The sequence below is a fragment of the Somniosus microcephalus genome, unplaced genomic scaffold (genome assembly GCF_052327205.1).
Source record: "Somniosus microcephalus isolate GS21.2 unplaced genomic scaffold, FLI_Smic_1.0 unresolved_chr1, whole genome shotgun sequence".
Classification (NCBI taxonomy): Eukaryota; Metazoa; Chordata; class Chondrichthyes; order Squaliformes; family Somniosidae; genus Somniosus; species Somniosus microcephalus.
Genome location: NW_028225179.1, coordinates 42,695,570 through 42,716,478, shown reverse-complemented (window position 1 = coordinate 42,716,478; position 20,909 = coordinate 42,695,570). Strand labels below are relative to the sequence as shown.

The following is a 20,909-nucleotide window of genomic DNA, read 5'->3' as shown; positions in this document are numbered from 1 at the left end:
CTCCAATCCCCACCCCCGGCCTACTCCCCTGCTCCAATCCCCACCCCGGCCTACTCCCCTGCTCCAATCCCCACCTCCGGCCTACTCCCCTGCTCCAATCCCCACCCCGGCCTGCTCCCCTGCTCCTATCCCCACCCCCGGCCTACTCCCCTGCTCCAATCCCCACCCCGGCCTACTCCATAGCTCCAATCCCCACCCCGGCCTACTCCCCTGCTCCAATCCCCACCCCGGCCTACTCCCCTGCTCCAAACCCCACCCTGGCCTACTCCCCTGCTCCAATCCCCACCCCCGGCCTACTCCCCTGCTCCAATCCCCACCCCGGCCTACTCCCCTACTCCAATCCCCACCCCGGCCTACTGCCCTGCTCCAATCCCCACCCCGGCCTACTCCCCTGCTCCAATCCCCACCCCCGGCTTAATCACCTGCTCCAATCCCCACCCCCGGCCTACTCCCCTGCTCTAATCACCACCCCCGGCCTACTCCCCTGCTCCAATCCCCACCCCGGCCTACTCCCCTACTTCAATCCCCACCCCGGCCTACTCCCCTGCTCCAATCCCCACCCCCGGCTTAATCCCCTGCTCCAATCCCCACCCCCGGCCTACTCCCCTACACCAATCCCCACACCGGCCTACTCCCCTGCTCCAATCCCCACCCCCAGCTTACTCCCCAACTCCAATCCCCACCCCCAGCCTACTCCCCTGCTCCAATCCCCACCCCCGGCCTACTCCCCTACACCAATCCCCACCCTGGCCTACTCCCCTGCTCCAATCCCCACCCCGGCCTACTCCCCTGCTCCAATCCCCACCCCGGCCTACTCCCCTGCTCCAATCCCCACCCCGGCCTACTCCCCTACACCAAGCCCCACCCCGGCCTACTCCCCTTCTCCAATCCCCACCCCGGCCTACCCCCCTTCTCCAATCCCCACCCCGGCCTACTCCCCTACACCAAGCCCCACCCCGGCCTACTCCCCTTCTCCAATCCCCACCCCGGCCTACTCCCCTTCTCCAATCCCCACCCCCGGCCTGCTCCCCACCTCAAAGACCCACCCCGGCCTACTCCCCTGCTCCAATCCCCACCCCCGGCCTACTCCCCTACTCCAATCCCCACCCCCGGCCTACTCCCCTGCTCCAATCCCCACCCCGGCCTACTCCCCTGCTCCAATCCCCACCCCGGCCTACTCCCCTTCTCCAATCCCCACCTTAGGCCTGCTCCCCTGCTCCAACCGCTACCCCGGCCTACTCCCCTGCTCCACCCTCTACCCCGGCCTTCTCCCGTACACCAATCCCCACCCCGGCCTACTCCCCTGTTCCAACCTCTACCCCGGCCTACTCCCCTGCTCCAATCCCCACCCCGGCCTACTCCCCACCTCAAAGACCCACCCCGGCCTACTCCCCTGCTCCAACCTCTACCCCGGCCTACTCCCCTGCTCCAATCCCCACCCCCGGCCTACTCCCCAGCTCCAATCCCCACCCCGGCCTACTCCCCTGCTCCACTCCCACCCCCGGCCTACTCCCCTGCTCCACCCTCTACCCCGCCTACTCCCCTACACCAATCCCCACCCCGGCCTACTCCCCTGTTCCAACCTCTACACCGGCCTACTCCCCTGCTCCAATTCCCACCCCCGGCCTACTCCCCTGCTCCACCCTCTACCCCGGCCTACTTCCCTACACCAAGCCCCAGCCCGGCCTACTCCCCTGCTCCACTCCCACCCCCGGCCTACTCCCCTGCTCCACCCTCTACCCCGCCTACTCCCCTACACCAATCCCCACCCCGGCCTACTCCCCTGTTCCAACCTCTACCCCGGCCTACTCCCCTGCTCCAATCCCCACCCCCGGCCTACTCCCCTGCTCCACCCTCTACCCCGGCCTACTTCCCTACACCAAGCCCCAGCCCGGCCTACTCCCCTGCTCCACTCCCACCCCCGGCCTACTCCCCTGCTCCAACCTCTACCCCGGCCTGCTCCAACCTCTACCCCGGCCTACTCCCCTGCTCCACTCCCACCCCCGGCCTACTCCCCTGCTCCAAGCTGCCACCTGGCCTACTCCTCTGGCCTACTGTGGATTTTCTGGCCTACGCTGTGGCGTCTTTAGAAGCAGCTCAGGTCAGGATCCCCATAGAAAGAAATCAGTGACTCCGATGGCCAGTAATGCACCAACCCCCCATCAGCAGGAGCGAGCCACATCGGGCAAGGAGGAGTGGGCACCGAAAGCTATCAACAGATATCATCCTTGCCTCAATCAGACCCACTTCTCGTCTCTGAGTCAGAAGGTTGTGGGTTCAAGCCCCAAACACACCACAGACTTGAGTCTGCATAATCCAGGCCGACGCTGCCTGGCTGGCAGTACTGAGGGAGCACTGCACTGTCGGAGGGACCGTACTGAGGGAGTGCTGCACTGTCGGAGGGACAGTACTGAGGGAGCACTGCACTGTCGGAGGGGCAGTACTGAGGGAGCGCCGTAGTGTCGGAGGGGCAGTACTGAGGGAGTGCCACACTGTCGGAGGGGCAGTACTGAGGGAGCACCGCACTGTCTGAGCATCAGTACTGAGGGAGCGCTGCACTGTCGGAGGGACAGTACTGAGGGAGCACTGCACTGTTGGAGGGGCAGTACTGAGGGAGCACTGCACTGTTGGAGGGGCACTATTGAGGGAGTGCCGCCCTGCCGGATGGGCAGTACTGAGTGAGCGCTGCACTGTGTAGGAATTAATCAAGTGGGGTTGGGGTTATTGTCTCTGGCCAGTCAGAAGCCTCTGAGCTGCTCCAGGGAACCCTGTGTGGTTTCGAAGCGCTCCCCTATTCCTGGTTCTGACCGCCGGACTTATTCGGTAGCGATGTAGACAGAAAACGTGACTCGTGGTTCGGGTGCAAAACAGACCAGTAGTTATTGAAACAAAAGAAAGAAACAGCTTAAAAATAATCGATACAACACACCTATGCCTGGTTCAGCACTTTTGCTTACCACAGTTCACTTATCATTTACTGCAGCACTCTTTTGCTTAGTGGCTTTACTTAAATACCACACCTTTAACTAGTGCAACACACCTTTAATACAGTACACTTTGCTCACTACAGCACCTCTGCTTAGTGGCTTTTACTTAAATATAGCACTTCAATACAGCTGCTTAGTGTCCACTGAAGCACCTTTCTGGTTAGCGCAACACTGTTACTCAAATACAGCACTTTACTTCTTACAGATCACTTAATGTTCACTACAGCACTTCCCTGCTTAGTGCAACACTTTTATTCAAATACAGCACTTTCAATACAGAACTCAGTGTTTACTACAGCACTTCTCTGCTAGTGCAACACTGTTACTTAAATGCAACACTTTACTTCTTACAATTCACTTAATGTTCACTGCAGCACTTCTCTGCTAGTGCAACACTGTCACTTAAATAGAGGAGGAGAGAACGGACACAACAAGGGAAAATCGACTAAAATTACAGTTCTAACAAAATTCCCCTTAATTCCCACCCCTATACCTATTCTAAGTTGCCTTGTAATGGGCCAGAAAAGGTATGCTCACCAATGAAAATGCCTGCTCCGTGCCTCCTGCGGTCTATGATCTTCACTGCCCCGAAGTAGAAAATACCCCAGTATTTAAAAGTAAACTGCTGGTATTCCACTCCTTTAGGCAGGCTTCTGAGCTGTTCTTCTGTAGGCAGAGCACGGAGGCGAGGCGGCAGAGAGAGAGAGATGGCTTCTTGAGAAGCTATCTTATACCCCATTTGGGGCCGAAACCTTCCCGCCCAAATCCAGGTGCATCTGGGCTGGACAAAAGGGATCCAAACTGTCCCCATTGTCTGTGATGGGTTGGGATGAATTACCCATTTATCGTGATGGGTTTGTGAATGTATTCCCATTCATCGTACTGAGTTTGAATGGAGCTGCCTTGGTTTGAAAAAAAAGCATGTCTTTCTATAATTGCTGAGTAAACAGCTTTGAAAGTTAGTGTAAACAAAAGTCATTGTCCTGTGGTCAAACTGAAACCGCAGTCTCAAGTGGTTAATCCTTTGTGTAAACATAGTAGCAGATTCTGTCAATTGTCTCTGCAGGGAGGGGAACTCCCTGAACTGCCTTTGATTGGCAGTTTAGTCAGCCATAATTGATCTTCCCTTTTCATATGTCCACAGTCTGTGTCCTGACACGAGGTCGGGCAGCCCCTTTTTCACAGACAGACACAAGCTTCATTTTCAATGTCTTTTGTCTTCTGCCACGAGATCTGACGGCCATTTTGATCCCTGGATTTTAAAGCTATATTACCCAGGTATTCTTCAATCAAAATTCAATCTTCGGAACTGTAGGAAATTTCAAAATTATTGCGAAATCCTTACAACTGTCGGAGGGGCACTATTGAGGGAGTGATGCACTATCGAAAGGGCAGTACTGAGGGAGCACTGCACTGTTGGAAGGGCAGTACTTAGGGAGTGCCGCACTGTCGGAGGGGCAGTACTGAGGGAGCACTGCACTGTCGGAGCTGCAGTACTGGGCGAGTGCTGCACTGTCGGAGGTGCAGTACTGAGGGAGCGCATCATTGTTAGAGGGGCAGTACTGAGGGAGCGCCGCATTGTGGGAGGGGCAGTACTGAGGGAATGCTGCATTTTCAGAGGTGCAACACTGAGGGATTGCTGCATTGTTAGAGGGGCAGCACTGATGGAGTGCTCCATTGTCAGAGGGGCAGTACTGATGGAGGGCTGCACTGTCGGAGGGGCACTACTGAAGGAGCACTGCACTGTTGGAGGGGCAGTACTGAGGGAGTACTGCACTGTCAGAGGGTCAGTCCTGAGGGAGCGCTGCACTTTCAGAGGGGCGGTATTGAAAGAGCGCTGCAATGTCGGAGGGGCTGTACTGAGTGAGCACCGCACTGTCGGAGGGGCAGTACTGAGTGAGCGCTGCATTATTAGAGGGTCAGTACTGAGGGAGCACTGCACTGTCAGAGGGGCAGTACTGAGGGAGCGCTGCACTGTCGGTGGGTCAGTACTGAGGGAGCGCTGCACTATCGGAGGGACAGTACTGAAGGAGCGCTGCACTATTGGAGGGGCAGTACTCAGGGAGCGCTGCACTGTCGGAGAGGCAGTACTGAGGGAGCGCTGCACTGTCGGAGGGGCAGTACTGAGGGAGCGCCGCACTGTCGGAGGGGCAGTACTGAGGGAGCGCCGCACTGTCGGAGGGGCGGTACTGAGCGAGCGCCGCACTGTCGGAGGGGCAGTACTGAGGGAGCGCCGCACTGTCGGAGGGGCAGTACTGAGGGAGCGCCGCACTGTCGGAGGGGCAGTACTGAGGGAGCGCCGCACTGTCGGAGGGGCAGTACTGAGGGAGTGCTGCCCTGTTGGAGGGGCAGTACTGAGGATCGCTGCACTGTTGGTGCCACCGTCTTTCAGATGAAATGTTTGAGCAGACGGGCCCTCGCTTTATCAGGTGGACATAAAATTCGAAGAAGAGTACGGGTGTTTTCTTCAGTGTCCTGTTGCCAATATTCATCCTTTGATGAACATGACTAAAAACAGATGATCTGTCTGTGGGAGTTTGCTGTGCGCAAAATGGCTGCCGCATTTCTCACATCACAACAGTGACCACACTTCAAAAAGTACTTCATTTGCTGTAAGTTGCTTTGGGACGTCCTGAGCAAGCCTTATTTTTTCATGTTTTTATACTTTTGTTTTTCAGCACGAATTGCAGCTTCCTATGGTGATTACATGGACAGCAAGTAAGTTTAATAAAATGATCAGACTGTGGGTGAAAGGGCAGGGGAGAGAGATGGGAGAGAGAGAGACAGAGAGAGAGACAGAGAGATGGACAGTGAGAGAGATAGAGACAGAGAGAGAGACAGACAGAGAGAGAGACAGACAGAGACAGAGAGAGAGACAGACAGAGAGAGAGACAGACAGAGAGAAAGAGAGAGACAGACAGAAACAGAGAGAGACAAACAGAGAGACAGTGAGAGAGCGACAGAGTGAGAGAGAGAGAGAGACAGACAGAGAGACAGACAGAGGGAGACACAGAGAGGATTTTCTTAACAAACATAATATCCTTAGAAAAAATCAAATAGGCTTTCTTCCAAAACACCGCACCACCGACCATATCTATACCCTTCACACTCTCATTGAAAAACATATACACCAAACAAAAAATGGGAAAATATTCGCTTGTTTCATTGACTTCAAGAAAGCCTTTGACTCTATCTGGCACGAAGGGCTCTATTATAAACTTCTTCAGTGTGGAACAAGGGGCAAAGTCTATGACCTTATTAAATCGATGTATCTGAAAAATAAATGCGGTGTCAAAATTGGAGACAAATGCACCGGTTCCTTCACCCAGAGAAGAGGCGTCCAGCAGGGCTGCAATTTGAGCCCGACCCTGTTCAACATATATATAAATGAATTAGCAGACATGCTGGAGCAAAGCGAGTCACCGGGTCTCTGTCTCCTGGATGGAGAAGTGAAATCCCTGTTCTATGCGGACGACCTGGTTCTGCTGTCTCCCACAGAACAGGGATTACAGCAACAACTAGACCTACTCGACAAATACTGCCAAAATTGGGCCCTAACAGTAAATCTAAAGAAAACCAACATCATGATTTTTCAAAAAAGGCCCAGGTGCCAGGAAAACAAATACCAGTTTACTCTCAGTGATACCATCATAGGACACACTATGAGCTACACTTACCTTGGTCTAACCATTACAGCATCAGGGAGCTTCAGCATAGCAGTGAATGCACTAAAAGAAAAAGCCTGAAGAGCCCTATATGCAATAAAAAGAAAATTCTACAACATCCAAATCCCAATCAAAATCTGGCCCAAAATATTTGACAGCATAATCCTGCCCATTGCGCTGTACGGTAGTGAAGTATGGGGCCCGCTCAATCACCATAGCTACACTAAATGGGAAAAACACACAATAGAAGCCCTACATGCAGAATTTTGCCGAAGCATCCTTCGCACCCAAAGGAAAACACCAACAAATGCATGCAGAGCCGAACTAGGCAGATACCCTCTGATAATAAACATCCAAAAACGAGCACTAAACTTCCTAAATCACCTCAAATCTAGCTCCCCAGACACCCTTCATTTTAAAGCCTTCCAGACCCAAGAGCTAAACCCAGAAAAGAGTCCCCTGAGTCAGCTGCTACTGAAACTAAGTACTCCTACTCAGCCGGACCCTGACCAGTCCCAGACCAACACTGCCGTCCAAACACCAATCCGAGTGAACCAAATCATTAAACAATGCAAAGAAACCTACCTGGAACATTGGAACAAAATAACCAAAAGCCAAAGCAGATTAGAATGTTACCGGGCCCTAAAAAGATAATATAAACTGGCAGACTATCTCGCGACCATCAGAGACACAAAACAGAGACAGACCCTCACCAGGTACAGATTAAGCGACCACCAACTAGCAATTGAAAAAGGAAGATACAAGAAATCCTGGCAGCCTAGAGAGAATAGAATATGTGATCAATGTCTGGCCGGCGAGGTTGAGACAGAGATGCATTTCCTCCTAAAATGCGAAAAATTCAACACATCAAGAAACATATTATTTGACAAGCTCAGCCAAACAACCCCAGATTTCAAGGAATTGGATGACCTGTCAAAATTAAGATTAGTCCTGGGAGAAGGAGACAGACCATACCTTGGTGCCAAATATGTAACAACATGTCACAACCTGAGGACTGTTTAAAATTAATACTGAATGTACCCAATGATGTACAACGACTGTTTAAATTAATATTGTTTAAAGTAATATTGTATGTACCCAACGAAGGTCAAAATTGTTTGACACCTACAGAATGTTGGAAAACTGTACTTTTTGTTATGTAAGCTTTGGCAATATGGTTCCCTGTAAACTTTCATGCCAATAAAGCATTTGAATTGAATTGAATTGAAATTGAATTGAGAGAGATAGAGAGACAGACAGAAACAGAGAGAAACAAACAGATAGACAGTGAGAGAGCGACAGAGTGAGAGAGAGAGAGACAGACAGAGAGAGACAGAGAGAGAGAGAGACAGAGAGAGAGAGAGAGACAGAGAGAGAGAGAGACAGGCAGAGAGAGAGAGACAGGCAGAGAGAGAGAGACAGACAGAGAGAGAGAGACAGACAGAGAGAGAGAGACAGACAGAGAGAGAGACAGACAGAGAGAGAGACAGAGAGAAACAGAGAGAAACAAACAGATAGACAGTGAGAGAGCGACAGAGTGAGAGAGAGAGAGACAGACAGAGAGAGACAGAAAGAGAGACAGAGACAGAGGGAGAGAGACAGAGACAGAGGGAGATAGAGAGAGAGAGAGGAAAGGAGATGGAGAGTGAGGGAGGAGAGAGAGATCGGAAGACGGGGTAACTGGTGGGGATTTCCCAGTGATATATACTCCATCGTAAAGAGATGTATTGATAGACCAGCATTGATCTTCACTGAGCTATAAAACACATCTATTCTTTTGTGCTATTGTTCGTTTAGACCCTTCAATCATGGACACACAGTCTCCAGTTTTGGCGTGATAAGACAAACCAATTGTAAGTAAACGTCAATACAATATTTGCCGTTGATGCTACAAAGTAAAGCTCCCTCTACACTGTCTCATCAAAGACTCCCAGGGCAGGTACAGCACGGGTTAGATACAGAATAAAGCTCCCTCTACACTGTCCCATCAAACACTCCCAGGGCAGGAACAGCACGGGTTAGATACAGAGTAAAGCTCCCTCTACACTGTCCCATCAAACACTCCCAGGGCAGGTACAGCACGGTTTAGATACAGAGTAAAGCTCCCTCTATACTGTTTCATCAAAGACTCCCAGGGCAGCTACAGCATGGGGTTAGATACAGAGGAAAGCTCCCTTTACACTGTCCCATCAAACACTCCCAGGGCAGGTGGAGCACGGGTTAGATACAGAGTAAAGCTCCCTCTACACTGTCCCATCAAACACTCCCAGGGCAGGTACAGCACGGGGTTAGATACAGAGTAAAGTTCCCTCTACACTGTCCCATCAAACACTCCCAGGGCAGGTACAGCACGGGTTAGATACAGAGTAAAGCTCCCTCGACACAGTCCCATCAAACACTCCCAGGGCAGGTACAGCATGGGTTAGATACAGAGTAAAGCTCCCTCTACACTGTCCCATCAAACACTCCCAGGACAGGTACAGCACAGGTTAGATACAGAGTAAAGTTCCCTCTACACTGTCCCATCAAACACCCCCAGGGCAGGTACAGCACGGTTTAGATACAGAGTAAAGCTCCCTCTACACTGTTTCATCAAAGACTCCCAGGGCAGCTACAGCATGGTGTTAGATACAGATTAAAGCTCCCTCTACACCGTCCCATCAAACACCCCCAGGGCAGGTACAGCACGGGTTAGATACAGAGTAAAGCTCCCTCTATACTGTTTCATCAAAGACTCCCCGGGCAGCTACAGCACTCAAATCAAATCAAATCAAATCAACTTTTATTGTCATTGTTAGTGCACAAGTGCAGTACAACGAAATGTAGGCTTGCGGCTCCCAAGAGTGTACATTTCGATTAAGACATTTAAACATTCAACATACTTTTGGCTTGTAATAGATTAACATAAACATAACCATAATAAAGTGCATTGGCAGATGTGCAGGCTTTAGAGTTTATTTGTGGAGTTCAGTAGGATGACAGCCCTGGGAAAGAAGCTGTTCCTAAATCTGGTCGTTCGGGTGTGAATGCATCTGTAGCGTCTCCCAGATGGCAGGAGGGCGAACAGACTGTGGCTGGGGTGGGTAGGGTCTTTGATGATGGACCGTGACCTCTGTAAACAGCGTTTCTGGTATATGTGCTCTATGGTCGGTAGCCGGGTGCCGGTAATGCGTTGGGCAGTTTTGACTACCCGCTGCAGGGCTTTCCGGTCATGGGAGCTACAGCTGCCATACCATACTGTGATACAGTTTGTCAGGATGCTCTCTATTGTGCAGTGGTAAAAGTTAGGGAGGATCAGGGGTGACAGGTTACATCCCTTCAGCCTCCTTAGGAAATATAGGCGCTGCTGGGCCTAGATACAGAGTAAAGCTCCCTCTACACTGTCTCATCAAACACTCCCAGGGCAGGTACAGCATGGGGTTAGATACAGAATAAAGCTCCCTCTACACTGTCTCATCAAACACTCCCAGGGCAGGTACAGCATGGGGTTAGATACAGAATAAAGCTCCCTCTACACTGTCCCATCATGAGAGTAAGCTTGCAGGGAACATAAAAACTGACTGTAAAAGCTTTTAACGATATGTAAAGAGAAAAAGATTGGTGAAGTCAAGCATAGGTCCCTTGCAGTCAGAATCGGGGGAATTTATAATGGGGAGCAAAGAAATGGCAGACCAACTAAATACATATTTTGGTTCTGTCTTCACAAAGGAGGACACAAATAACCTCCCAGAAATACAGCGGAACATAGGGTCTGATGAAAGGGTGGAACTGAAAGAAATCAGTATTTGTAGGGAAATGGTGTTAGGAAAATTGACGGGACTGAAAGCCGATAAATCCCCAGGGCCTGATAATCTACATCCCAGGGTACTTAAGGAAGTGGCCCTAGAAATAGTAGATGCATTGCTGGTCATCTTCCAGAACTCGATAGACTCTGGAACAGTACCCATGGATTGGAGGGTAGCTAATGTTACCCCACTATTCAAAAAAGGTGGCAGAGAAAAAGCGGGGAATTATAGACCGGTAAGCCTGACATCGGTAATGGGGAAAATGCTAGAATCCATTCTAAAAGATGTAATAGCAGAGCACTTGGAAAGCAGTGACAGGATCGGACAAAGTCGACATGGATTTACAAAAGGTAAATCATGCTTGACTAATCTACTGGAATTTTTAGAGGATGTAACTGGTAAAATAGATAAGGGAGAACCAGTGGATGTGGTGTATTTGGACTTTCAGAAGGCTTTCGATAAAGTCCCACATAACAGGTTAGCGTGCAAAATTAAGGCACATGGGATTGGGGGCAAGGTATTGACTTGGATAGAGAACTGGTTGGCGGACAGAAAGCAAAGAGTTGGAATAAACGGGTCATTTTCCGAGTGGCAGGCAGTGACTAGTGGGGTACCGCAAGGATCAGTCCTAGGACCCCAGCTGTTCACAATATATATTAATGATCTGGACGAGGTAATTGGATGTAATATCTCCAAATTTGCAGACGACACAAAGCTGGGTGGAAGGGTATGCTGTGAGGAGGATGTCATGAAACTCCAGTACGATTTGGACAGGTTGGGTGAATGGGCAGAAACATGGCAAAAGCACTATAATGTGGATAAATGTGAGGTTATCCACTTTGGTGGCAAAAACAGGAAGGCAGATTATTATTTGAATGGCAATAGATTGGGAGAAGGGGAAGTGCAAAGTGACCTGGGTGTTCTTTTGCACCAGTCACTGAAGGTAAGCATGCAGGTGCAGCAGGCGGTTAAGAAGGCAAATGGTATGTTAGCCTTCGTAGCAAGAGGGTTCGAGTACAAGAACAAGGATGTCTTGCTGCAGTTGTACAGGGCCTTGGTGAGACCGCACCTTGAGTATTGTGTGCAGTTTTGGTCACCTTACCTGAGGAAGGAGGTTCTTGCCATGGAGGGAGTGCAGCGAAGATTCACCAGGCTGATACCTGGGATGGCAGGAATGACGTACGAGGAGAGATTGTGTCAATTGGGCTTATACACACTGGAGTTTAGAAGATGGAGAGGGGATCTCATCGAAACCTATATAATTCTGTCAGGTCTGGACAGACTAGATGCAGAAAGGATGTTTCTGATGGCCGGGGAGTCCAGAACCAGGGGTCATAGTCTAAGGATAAGGGGTAAGCCATTTAGGACTGAAATGAGGAGGAATTTCTTCACCCAGAGAGTGGTGAACCTGTGGAATTCTCTGCCACAGAGGGCGGTGGAGGCCAGTTCATTAAATATATTCAAGAAAGAGTTGGATATATTTCTTAAGGCTAAAGGGATCAAGGGATATGGGGAGAAGGCAGGGACAGGGTACTGAATTTGGATGATCAGCCATGATCTCAGTGAATGGCGGAGCAGGCTCGAGGGGCCAAATGGCCTACTCCTGCTCCTATCTTCGATGTTTCTACGTTTCTATTTCTCATCAAACACTCCCAGGGCAGGTACAGCATGGGGATGGATACAAAGTAAAGCTCCCTCTACACTGTCGCATCAAACACTCCCAGGGCAGGTACAGCACAGGTTAGATACAAAGTAAAGCTCCCTCTACACTGTCCCATCAAACACTCCCTTGGCAGGAACAGCACGGGTTAAATACACATTAAAGCTGCCTCTACTCTGTCTCATCAAACACTCCCAGGGCAGGTATAGCATGGGGTTAGATACAGAGTAAAGCTCCATCTACAGTCCCCCATCAAACACTCTCAGGGCAGGTACAGCACGGGTTATGTACAGAGTAAATCTCCGTCTACACTGTCCCATCAAACACTCCCAGGGCAGGTACAGCATGGGTTAGATACAGAGTAAAGCTCCCTCTACACTTTCCCATCAAAAGCTCCCAAGCAGGTACAGCACGGGTAAGATACAGAGTAAAGCTCCCTGTATACTGTCCCATCTAAAACTCACGGGGCAGGTACAGCACGGGTTACATACAGAGTAAAGCTCCATCTACAGTCTCCCATCAAACACTCTGGGCAGGTACAACACAGGGTTATATACAGAGTAAAGCTCCCTCTATACTGTCCCATCAAACACTCCCAGGGCAGGTACAGCACGGGGTTAGATGCAGAGTAAAGCTCCTTCTAGTGTGTCCCATCAAACACCACCAGTGCAGGTACATCACGGGTTAGATACAGAGTAGTGCTCCCTCTACACTGTCCCATCAAACACTCCCAGGGCAGGTACAGCATAGGTTAGATACAGAGTAAAGCTCCCTCTACACTGTCCCATCAAACACTCCCAGGGCAGGAACAGCACGGGTTAGATACAGAGTAGAGCTCCCTCTACACTGTCCCATCAAACACTCCCAGGGCAGGTGCAGCACGGGTTAGATACAGAGTAAAGCTCCCTCTACACTGTCCCATCAAACACCCCCACGGCAGGTAAATCACGGGTTAGATACACATTAAAGCTCCCTCTACTCTGTCTCATCAAACACTCCCGGGGCAGGTACAGCATGGGGTTAGATACAGAGTAAAGCTCCATCTAAAGTCTCCCATCAAACACTCTCAGGGCAGGTACAGAACGGGTTATGTACAGAGTAAATCCCCGTCTAGACTGTCACATCAAACACTCCCAAGCAGGTACAGCACGGGTTAGATACAGAGTAAAACTCCCTCTATACTGTCCCATCAAACATTCCCAGGGCAGGTACAGCACGGGTTAGATAGAGAGTAAAGCTCCCTCTACACTGTCCCATCAAACACTCCCAGGGCAGGTACAGCACGGGTTAGATACAGAGTAAAGCTCCCTCTACACTGTCCCATCAAACACTCCCAGGGCAGGTGGAGCACGGGTTAGATACAGAGTAAAGCTCCCTTTACACTGTCCCATCAAACACTCCCAGGGCAGGTACAGCACCGGTTAGATATAGAGTAAAGCGCCCTCTACACTGTCCCATCAAACACTCCCAGGGCAGGTACAGCACGGGTTAGATGCAGAGTAAAGCTCCCTCTACACTGTCCCATCAAACACTCCCAGGGCAGATACAGCACAGGTTAGATACAGAGTAAAGCTCCCTCTACACTGTCCCATCAAACACTCCCAGGGCAGGTACAGCACGGGTTAGATGCAGAGTAAAGCTCCCTCTACACTGTCCCATCGAACACTCCCAGGGCAGGTACAGCACGGGTTAGATGCAGAGTAAAGCTCCCTCTACACTGTCCCATCGAACACTCCCAGGGCAGGTACAGCACGGGTTAGATGCAGAGTAAAGCTCCCTCTACACTGTCCCATCGAACACTCCCAGGGCAGGTACAGCACGGGTTAGATGCAGAGTAAAGCTCCCTCTACACTGTCCCATCGAACACTCCCAGGGCAGGTACAGCATGGGTTAGATGCAGGGTAAAGCCCCCTCTACACTGTCCCAGTAAAGACTCCCAGGGCAGGTACAGCACGGGTTAGTTACAGAGTAAAGCTCCCTCTTCACTGTCCCATCAAACACTCGAAGGGCAGGTACATCACGGGTTAGACTCAGAGTAAAGCTCCCTCTACATTGTCCCATCAATCACTCCCAGGGCACGTACAGCATGGGTTAGATACAGAGTAACGCTCCCTCTACATTGTCCCATCAAACACTCCCAGGGCAGGATCAGCACCAGTTAGATACAGAGTAAAGCTCCCTCTTCACTGTCCCATCAAACACTCGAAGGGCAGGTACATCACGGGGTTAGTTACAGAGTACATCTCACTCTACACTGTCCCATCAAACATTCCCAGGGCAGGTACAGCACGGGTTAGACTCAGAGTAAAGCTCCCTCTATACTATCCCATCTAACACTCCCAGGGCAGGTACAGCATGGGTTAGATAGTGTAAAGCACCGTCTGCACTGTTCCATCAGACATTCCCAGGGCGGGTACAGCACGGATTAGATACAGAGTAAAGCTCCCTCTACACTGTTCCATCAAACAATCCCAGGCCATATACAGCACGGGTTAGATACAGAGTAAAACTCCCACTGCAGTGTCCCATCAAACATTCCCAGGGCAGGTACAGCACGGGTTAGATACAGAGTAAAACTCCCTCTACACTGCCCCAATAAACACTCCCAGGGAAAGTACAGCACGGGTTAGATACAGAGTAAAGCTCCCTCTACACTGCCCCAATAAACACTCCCAGGGAAAGTACAGCACGGGTTAGATACAGAGTAAAACTCCCTCTACGCTGTCCCATCAAACACTCCCAGGTCTAGTACAGCACAGGTTAGATACAGAGTAAAGCTTCCTCCACACTGTCCCATCGAACACTCCCAGGGCAGGTACAACATGGGTTAGATACAGAGTACAGCTCCCTCTACACTGTCCCATCGAACACTCCCCGGGCAGCTACATGTTAGATACAGAGTAAAGATCCCTCTACACCGTCCCATCAAACACTCCCAGGGCAGGTACAGCATGGGGTTAGATACAGAGTAAAGCTCCTTCTACAGTGTCCCATCAAGCACCCCCAGGGCAGGTACATCACGGGTTAGATACAGAGTAGTCCGCCCTCTATACTGTCCCATGAAACAATCCCAGGACAGGTACAGCACGGGTTAGATACAGAATAGTGCTCCCTCTACACTGTCTCATCAAACACTCCCAGTTCAGGTACAGCATGGGGTTAGATACAGAGTAAAGCTCCTTCTACAGTGTCCCATGAAGCGCCCCCAGGGCAGGTACAGCACAGTGTTAGATACAGAGTAAAGCTCCCTCTACACTGTCCCATCAAACACTCCCAGGGCAGGTACTGCACGCGTTCGATGCAGAGTAAAGCTCCCTCTACACTGTCCCATCAAACACTCCCAGGGCTGGTACAGCACCGGTTAGATACAGAGTGAATCTCCCTCTTCACTTTCCCATCAAACACTCCCAGGGCAGGTACATCACGGGTTAGATAGAGAGTAGTTCTCCCTCTATACAGTCCCATGAAAGAATCCCAGGGCAGGTACAGCACAGGTTACATACAGAGTAAAGCTCCCTCTACACTGTTCCATCAAACACTCCCAGGGCAGGTACAGCATGGGTTAGATACACAGTAAAGCTCCCTCTTCACTGTCTCATCAAACACTCCCAGGGCAGGTGCAGCATGGGTTTAGATACAGAGTAAATCTCCCTCTACACTGTCCCATCAAACACTCCCAGGGCAGGTACAGCATTGGTTAGATACAGAGCAAAGCTCCCTCTACACTTTCCCATCAAAAGCTCCCAAGCAGGTACAGCACAGGTTAGATACAGAGTAAAGCTCCCACTGCACTGTCCCATCAATCACGCCCAGGGCAGGCAAAGCACGTGTTAGATACAGAGTAAAGCTCCCTCTACATTGTCGCATTAAACACTCCCCGGGCAGGTACATCACGGGTTAGATACAGAGTAAATTTCCCTCTACACTGTCCCATCAAACACTGCCAGGGCAGGTACAGCATGGGTTAGATACAGAGTAAAGCTCCCTCTACACTGTCCCATCAAACAGTCACAGGGCAGCTACAGAATGGCTTAGATACAGAGTAAAGCTCCCTCTACACTGTCCCATCAAACACTGCCAGGGCAGGTACAGCATGGGTTAGATACACAGTAAAGCTCCCTCTACACTGTCTCATCAAAGACTCCCAGGGCAGGTACAGCATGGGGTTAGATACAGAGTAAAGCTCCCTCTACACAGTCTCATCAAACACTCCCAGGGCAGGTACAGCATGGGTTAGATACAGAGTAAAGCTCTCTCTACACTGTCCCATCAAACACTCCCAGGGCAGGTACAGCACGGGTTAGATACAGAGTAAAGCTCCATCTACATTCTCCCATCAAACACTCCCAGGGCAGGTACAGCATGTGTTAGATACCGAGTAAAGCTCCCTCTACACTTTCCTATCAAAAGCTCCCAAGCAGGTGCAGCACGGGTTAGATACAGAGTAAAGCTGCCAGTGCACTGTACCATCAAACACGCACAGGGCAGGCACAGCACGTGTTAGATATAGAGTAAAGCTCCTTCTACACTGTCCCATCAAACACTCCCAGGGCAGGTACAGCACGGGTTAGATACAGAGTAAAGCTCCCTCTACACTGTCCCATCAAACATTCATAGGGCAGGTACAGCACGGGTTAGATACAGGGTAAAGCTCCCTCTACACTGTCCCATCAAACACTCCCAGGGCAGGTACAGCACGGGTTAGATACAGAGTAAAGCTCCCTCCACACTGTCCCATCAAACATTCATAGGGCAGCTACAGCACGGGTTAGATACAGGGTAAAGCTCCCTCTACACTGTCCCCATCAAACACTCCCAAGAAAGGTACAGCACGTGTTAGATACAGAGTAAAGCTTCCTTTACACTGCCTCATCAGACACTCCCAGGGCAGGAACAGCACGGGTTAGATACAGAGTAAAGCTACGTCTACACTATCCCATCAAACACTCCCAGGGCATGTACAGCATGGGTTAGATTCAGAGTAAAGCTCCCTCTACACTTTCCTATCAAAAGCTCCCAAGCAGGTACAGCACGGGTTAGATACAGAGTAAAACAGCCAGTGCACTGTACCATCAAACACGCCCAGGGCAGGCACAGCACGTGTTAGATACAGAGTAAAGCTCCCTCTACACTGTCCCATTTAACACTCCCCGGGCAGGTACATCACGGGTTAGATACAGAGTAAATTTCCCTCGACATTGTCCCATCAAACACTCCAGAGGCAGGTACTGCACAGATTAGATACAGAGTAAAGCTCCCTCTACACTGTCCCATCAAACACTCCCAGGGCAGGTACAGCACTGGTTAGATACAGATAAAGCTCCCTCTACACTGTCCCATCAAACACTCCCGGGGCAGGTACAGCACGGGTTAGATGCAGAGTAAAGCTCCCTCTACACTGTCCCATCAAACACTCCCAGGGCAGGTACAGCACTGGTTAGATACAGATAAAGCTCCCTCTACACTGTTCCATCAAACACCCCCAGGGCAGGTACATCACGGGTTAGATACAGAGTAGTGCTCCCTCTATACTGTCCCATCAAACACTCCCAGGGCAGGTACAGCATGGGTTAGATACAGAGTAAAGCTACCTCTAGACTGTCCCCATCAAACACTCCCAGGGCAGGTACAGCAAGGGTTAGATACAGAGTAAAGCTCCCTCTACACTGTCCCATCAAACACTCCCAGGGCAGGTACAGCATGGGTTAGATACAGAGTAAAACTCCCTCTGCACTGTCCCATCAGACACTCCCAGGGCAGGTACAGCACGGGTTAGATACAGAGTAAAGCTCCCTCTACACTGTCCCATCAAACATTCATAGGGCAGGTACAGAACGGGTTAGATACAGAGTAAAGCTCCCTCTACACTGTCCCATCAAACACTCCCAGGGCAGGTACAGCACGGGTTAGATACAGAGTAAAGCTCCCTCTACACTGTCCCATCAAACATTCATAGGGCAGCTACAGCACGGGTTAGATAGACAGTAAAGCCCCCTCTACACAGTCTCATCAAACACTCCCAGGGCAGGTACAGCATGGGTTAGATACAGAGTAAAGCTTCCTTTACACTGCCTCATCAGACACTCCCAGGGCAGGAACAGCACGGGTTAGATACAGAGTAAAGCTCCGTCTACACTGTCCCATCAAACACTCCCAGGGCAGGTACAGCACGGATTAGATTCAGAGTAAAGCTCCCTCTACACTGTCCTATCAAAAGCTCCCAAGCAGGTACAGCACGGGTTAGATACAGAGTAAAACAACCAGTGCACTGTACCATCAAACACGCCCAGGGCAGGCACAGCACGTGTTAGATACAGAGTAAAGCTCCCTCTACACTGTCCCATTTAACACTCCCCGGGCAGGTACATCACGGGTTAGATACAGAGTCGTGCTCCCTCTATTCTGTCCCATGAAAGAATCCCAGGGCAGGTACAGCACAGGTTACCTGCAGAGTAAAGCTACCACTACACTGTCCCATCAAACACTCCCAGGGCTTGTACAGCATGGGGTTAGATACAGAGTAAAGCTCCCTCTACACTTTCCCATCAAAAACTCCCAAGCAGGTGTAGCACGGGTTAGATACAGAGTAAAACTCCCACTGCACTGTCGCATCTAACACGCCCAGGGCAGGCACAGCACGTGTTAGATACAGAGTAAATCTCCCTCTACACTGTACCATTAAACACTCTCCGGGCAGGTACATCACGGGTTAGATACAGAGTAAAGCTTCCTCTACACTGCCCCATCAAATACTGCAAGGCCAGGTACAGCACGAGTAAGATAAATAGTAAAACTCCCTCTACACTGCCCCATCCAACACTCCCAGGACAGGTACAGCATGGGTTAGATACAGAGTAAAACTCCCTCTACACTGTCCCACCAAACACTCCCAGGGCAGGTACAGCATGGGTTAGATACAGAGTATAGCTGCCTCTACACTTTCCCATCAACACTATCCGGGCAGGTACAGCACGTGTTAGATACAGAATAAAGATCCCTCTGCACTGTCCCATCAAACACTTCCAGGACATGTACAGCAGGGGTTAGATACAGAGTACAGCTCCCTCTACACTGTCCCATCAAACACTCCCAGGGCAGGTGCAGCACGGGTTAGATACAGAGTAAAGTTCCCTCCACACTGTCCCATCAAACACTCCCAGGGCAGGTACAGCACGGGATAGATACAGAGTAAAGCTCCCTCCGCACTGTCCCATCAAACACTCCCAGGGTTGGTACAGCACAGGGTTAGGTACAGAGTAAAGCTCCCTCTACACTGTCCCATCAAACACTCCCTGGGCAGGTACAGCACGGGTTAGATACAGAGTAAAGCTCCCTCTACACTGTCCCATCAAACACTCCCAGGGAGGTACAACACGGGGTTAGTTACAGAGTAATTCTCCCTCTATACTGTCCCATCAAACATTCCCAGGGCAGGTAGAGCATGGGTTAGATACAGGTTAAAGCTCCCTCTATGCTATCCTATCTAACACTCCCAGGGCAGGTACAGCATGGGTTAGATTGTGTAAAGCACCATCTACACTGTTCCATCTGACATTCCCAGGGCGGGTACAGCACGGATTAGATACAGAGTAAAGCTCCCTCTACACTGTACCATCAAACAGTCCCAGGGCATATACAGCACGGGTTAGATACAGAGTAAAACTCCCACTGCACTGTCCCATCAAACATTCCCAGGGCAGGTACAGCACGGGTTAGATACAGAGTAAAACTCCCACTGCACTGTCCCATCAAACACTCCCAGGGCTAGTACAGCACAGGTTAGATCCAGAGTAAAGCTTCCTCTACACTGTCCCATCGAACACTCCCAGGGCAGGTACAGCATGGGTTAGATGCAGAGTACAGCTCCCTTTACACTGTCCCATTAAACACTCCCAGGGCAGGTACAGCATGGGATAGATACAAATTAAAGCTCCCTCTTCACTTTCCCATCAAACACTCATAGGGCAGGTACAGCACATGTTCGATACAGAGCATAGCTCCCTCTACACTGTCCCATCGAACACACCCCGGGCAGCTACATGTTAGGTACAGAGTAAAGATCCCTCTACACTGTCCCACCAAACACTCCCATGGCAGGGACAGCATGGGTTAGATGCAGAGTACTGCTCCCTCTATACTATCCAATGAAAGAATCCCAGGGCAGGTACAACACAGGTTACATACAGAGTAAAGCTCCCACTACACTGTCCCATCGAACACTCCCAGGGCAGGTACAGCACGGGTTAGATACAAAGTAAAGCTCCCTCTACACTGTCCCATCAAACACTCCCAGGGCAGGTACAGCACGGGTTAGATACAGAGTAAAGCTCCTTCTACAGTGTCCCATCAAGCACCCCCAGGGCAGGTACATCACGGGTTAGATACAGAGTAGTGCTCCCTCTATACTGTCCCATCAAACACTCCCAGGACAGGTACAGCACGGGTTAGATTCAGAGTAAAGCTCCCTCTACACTGTCCCATCAAACACTCGCAGGGCAGGTACTGCACGTGTTCGATGCAGAGTAAAGCTCCCTCCACACTTTCCCATCAAACACTCCCAGGGCAGGTACAGCACTGTGTTAGATACAGAGTAAAGCTCCCTCTATACTGTCCCATCAAACACTCCCAGGTCAGGTACAGCACCGGTTAGATGCGGAGTATAGCTCCCTCTACATTGTCCCAGTAAAGACTCCCAAGGCAAGTACAGCATGGGTTAGATACAGTGTGAAGCTCCCTCTTCACTTTCCCATCAAACACTCCTAGGGCAGGTACAGCACCGGTTACTTACAGAGTAAAGATACCTCTGCACTGC

At 50.5% G+C, this 20,909-nt stretch overlaps 1 protein-coding gene across 1 annotated transcript in view; it reads left to right on the top strand.

Moving 5' to 3' along the window:
• The window catches only part of LOC147094864 (uncharacterized), a 247,195-nt gene that overhangs the window by 77,821 nt on the left and 148,465 nt on the right, over positions 1-20,909 (top strand). Inside the window, exons 3-4 of the mRNA XM_085974474.1 lie at positions 5,666-5,705; positions 8,450-8,505. Coding sequence (XP_085830600.1) covers positions 5,666-5,705; positions 8,450-8,505 — 96 coding nt within the window. The remainder of the gene's footprint in view (positions 1-5,665; positions 5,706-8,449; positions 8,506-20,909) is intronic.